This window comes from Capsicum annuum, unplaced genomic scaffold, assembly GCF_002878395.1.
Source record: "Capsicum annuum cultivar UCD-10X-F1 unplaced genomic scaffold, UCD10Xv1.1 ctg50802, whole genome shotgun sequence".
In the NCBI taxonomy this organism is placed as follows: domain Eukaryota; kingdom Viridiplantae; phylum Streptophyta; class Magnoliopsida; order Solanales; family Solanaceae; genus Capsicum; species Capsicum annuum.
The window spans coordinates 3,032-7,189 of record NW_025858699.1 but is presented as its reverse complement, the minus strand read 5'-3'; the positions used below and the strand labels follow the sequence as shown (position 1 = coordinate 7,189).

At 33.0% G+C, this 4,158-nt stretch overlaps 1 protein-coding gene across 1 annotated transcript; it reads right to left on the bottom strand.

Annotated features, from left to right (window-relative positions):
• Nucleotides 1-2,745: 2,745 nt before the first annotated feature.
• On the bottom strand, nt 2,746-3,547 carry LOC124892804 (F-box/kelch-repeat protein At3g23880-like; the record flags this gene model as incomplete). The annotated part of the gene is made up of 2 exons (XM_047404006.1): nt 2,873-3,547; nt 2,746-2,771 (listed from the first exon to the last, which is right to left on the bottom strand). Coding segments are annotated over exons 1-2 (701 nt in total), but the record flags the coding sequence as incomplete, so codon positions are not given.
• Between the last annotated feature and the right edge of the window lie 611 nt (nt 3,548-4,158).

Genomic DNA, 4,158 nt, shown 5'->3' with positions numbered 1-4,158 from the left:
AGATAATCGTGATGTGGTTTGCCTGTATTTTCAGTTCACTTTCTGCTTTTGTTTTATATCTTCTCTTTAACTTAATTACAGAATCAGAGATGTTAATTCTTCTGAGGACGGCTAAACAAAAAAACAGATAGATATATAGCATGTTTGAAATGTACAAGCAGATGGTATTAGCTATCGTATTGATGAAACTCGAAAGCCCTAGAAATGGTGAGCAACAAAACCTAGTGACAGATGTACCATAGAATCTAAGAATCTAAGTGAACCCGACATTTGAAAAATCCTCGGAGATGAATTAACGAAGATTTGAAGATGACTTTTGTCTAATGTGCTATGTACTTTGTTTCCGCTATAGATGAAATGATCATCATATCCAAATTATAAAGTTATGACACAATCAAATCTGAGCAAATAGAATGTTGAATTGAATCGAACCAATTTCTGCCGGAAGTTAATACAAGTAGTTTGCTGTGCTCTTTTCAGTTCAGTAGAAAACTGGAAAAGACCAATGGGATCAGAAAATATGCACGGACTGTATATTTTTCATCAACAACTTAATAATATGTTCGATAAAGAACATTTAACTCAGTGTTTAGTCTATATTAGAATGTACGCTATGCTTGAGGAGTTTCCTATCTGTTCTTAAGTAGAAGTGAAAAGTGAACAAAAAGTCCTTTTCACTATTTCACAGGTCCTTTCAGTTCTCCCTTGTCATATCCTTTGTATCAGATTGATTAACATCAACTAGTAAATAATCGTTTTATTCTACTGAATCATATAAGCCTATAATAACATCAACAACTTTCATATTCACGGAATGTAAGAGTAATTTGTATTTTCATATTTAGTCGTATACTTGACTGAGAAACTGCCTTTCCCATTCCTCATCCCAATACGCTAAAATCCCAGTTTCTTCTTCCCTGCTTCCTTCCCACAACCCTCAAAATTCATGTTCCATTGCCGACCTTGTCGTTTGGAGATTTTAAAATCTCGCCGCCATTGTTTTGCTTCTTTAATCCAGAAGATGATTTGGTGCAACTGCTGTTAGAATTATTTATTTTATATGGATTGAACATTAACTTTTTGGTACGTTAAAGTAAAACGGGTTGATGTTATTAGTTGGTGGGCTAGACACAGGCAGTGTATTCATGCGAATTCCATATGGGTATGGCAATAGTGTAGACCTGTAGTAGACCTATGAGCCCATAATGGGGGTGCACTATGTTAAGGCTTTAAAGCCTATAAATATAAGGCTAGGTCCCCTCTCCTGGCTTCAACATAAGACGTATTCCCATAAGCTGTCAGCCGTCATAAGCAAGGGTAAGTACACTTATGTATATAGGACCCAGACCATGAACTAATATGTGATAGTTAAATATTACTCTAGAAAAATACATTGCATGAGATTGTAACTTCATATCTATTCTAACTCCATCTACGTCACCTAAAACTTTCTTCCTTTCATAAATAGCTCTATTATTAATTTAGTTACTTTGATATCCATATTTATGAGAAATTATCTCCATTACTAATGGGCAGTTCTTCCCTTTCCCCATACCTCACCATTTACTGGTATCAAAACAATGTCTCGATCAGCATACATGGGATATTATATCATTCTAGAATTTTGATTTAATGCCCATCTCAAGCACCATTTTGTTGAAAAATTTCACATGCAGTTTATTTTTCTTTTGTTTCTTCATCAAGTTTCATTAAATTCAAAAGTTTCTTCAATTAATGCTGCTACAAAAAAGTTAACAATGAAAAAACCACAACATGTGTGTCAAACTATTGATTGAACACTATTTTTTGTTGGATTGAAATTTTTCCTTTATCTATTTTTGAGAAACAAAAATAAAAACATAATTATCACTTCTCCTAAAATTCTATGTTCATGAGTTTTTCCATCTATTCCATAATCATAGCAATCAAATATTTCCTCTATTGCTTTCTCTAATTAATTCAACCCATTCTTGCTAATATTATTGTTATTACTAAAGTGAAAGAAGATACAACCTTCCATTGGCCAAATAACTAAATTATTAGAAGGACAAAGCCAAAGAATTTAATTATCTAGTAGCAACAACGCGATATGTTTTTTTCATGAAAATAGTAGCTAGAAAGGAGAGGTCAAATGAAATATCCATGAAGATGTTGGTAAAGTTCTCCTTAAAATATATCCTTTGCAAAATACATAAAATCAAACTCATACAAATCATCACTTACAGTACAGTTGCAATAATCATAATATTTGTCACCTTGAATCTTGTAGTGTCCCTTGTTCATTTTGTGAAAGCGGACAGACTAGGGTTGGAAAGAATTCCGTCAAAAGACCATAATCAAATTCATTAACATTTAAGAAGTTGCTTACGTTATCCTTCGGATTGTATATCTTGATTTTATCGTGAAACATAAGCAGAAATTCACCTCTTTTTGACAGAAAAATAGAGTGAGAAAATAAATAATCCACGGGATATCGAGAATAATTGATGGTAAAAATCATTCTCCAAGATTCTTTATTCTCATACTCCTTAATAGTCCACACATCCACGTGAATAGTCAAATTATTATAAATCATAGATAGATTACTTTTCAACACTCCCAACACAAGAAATTTACCCTCTTCTCCATAATAAGGTGGCTCTACCTTTCTCCATTTCTCATTACTAAAATCAAAAGAGGTTATGCCCCAACCACTTTTTATATCAATACTAGTAGCCCAATAAAGCTTTCCATTCACAAACTTACCTGTGCCAATTAACCGCATCACTCTCCTAGAACAATGTATTGTTCGACAAGAATCGTTCTTTAGGCTATAGATATTGATCTCTTAAAAGTTACATGGATAGCGAGTAATAGTAAAAATACAGACTACCTTATAATCATCATGGATATCATCATATCCAAAACCATATGTGCATTGACCATCATCCTTCAATTTAGTTCTAAAATCAGGAAACTTCTTATACTTTCTTATTGCTGGGTTCCATAGGAACAATTGCTTTGCCTCATCTACAAGACAAATCATTCTATTGACAGAACCCTCTATCACACAAGCTATACCGGAGTTTTTCATGTGATAATCCAAGTTAGATTCCTCCATAATAGGACATTCCTTAAGGTTGAGTTCTGGTTGGGCTATCCTCAACATAACGCTATGGATAGTGTAGTCTTTGTTATTATTAGCTAATAAACTTAGATGATATTTGGTAAACTCAGGGCTAGAAATCAAAGAACTCCAAGATTTTAAAACAGACTTGAATCGCAAGAGAGATTTAACGGGAAGCCTTGAGATAATTTCAGTAAGGATTTTAGCTAGCCAATAAAGTTTTGTGGGGTTGCTTTGATTTGGGTGTTGATGGGAGACTTCATTAGATACCAGGTGTTTTCTTGATAAGCCGAAGACCTCAGTTTCTGAACTTGTTTCTTCTTCTAGTTCCAGCTTTTCCATGTCTTCTTGATTGATGAATCTGTTATCTTGTTCATCAGATTCTGAATTTTCTTGGTTTACTCCATTATTCTCTCCATTTAATTTTTCCGCAGGTAGCATTTGGATCTTTGTAAATGTTGGAGCCGATAAAGAGAGAAAGAGATAAAGAAACAAAGAAATGAACTGAAGATTAAGTGAAGTGTTATACTAAATCTCACATCTCACTCATTTATGTCAATTTATGACTAGATAATGATGAATTAATTAAGGATGAAATCAAGTTGAATGAACAATTATGATTAGATTATGGTAAATCAATTAAGGATGGAATCAAGTTGAATGAGCAATTACATAGGTTATAAATGCTAAATGGTTCTTTTTGTTGTTCGGGTACACAATTTGTATGTTACTTCGCATAAACTTCAACTAAGTTCAAGAACAAACTAATTTTCAAACTAATAATCCATGTAAGTGTAGCAACTAGATTCAGCTTAGTGAAATAATATTGGGAAATTTAAACTATTGCTCCAAGAAATTATTTAAAAGGGAAAAGGCTCAAATATGCCACTGAACTATCAGAAAAGTTAGGGTCATTTATGCCATCGCCGTTACAAAATAGGCTCATCTATGCCATTAATTTTTAACTGTGGTTTTTGAAAACCACTTTCCCTAGTGGCCTCTTATTAGAGGTCCACGTCATTAAGTAAAATAAATCAATATTAATTAAAATA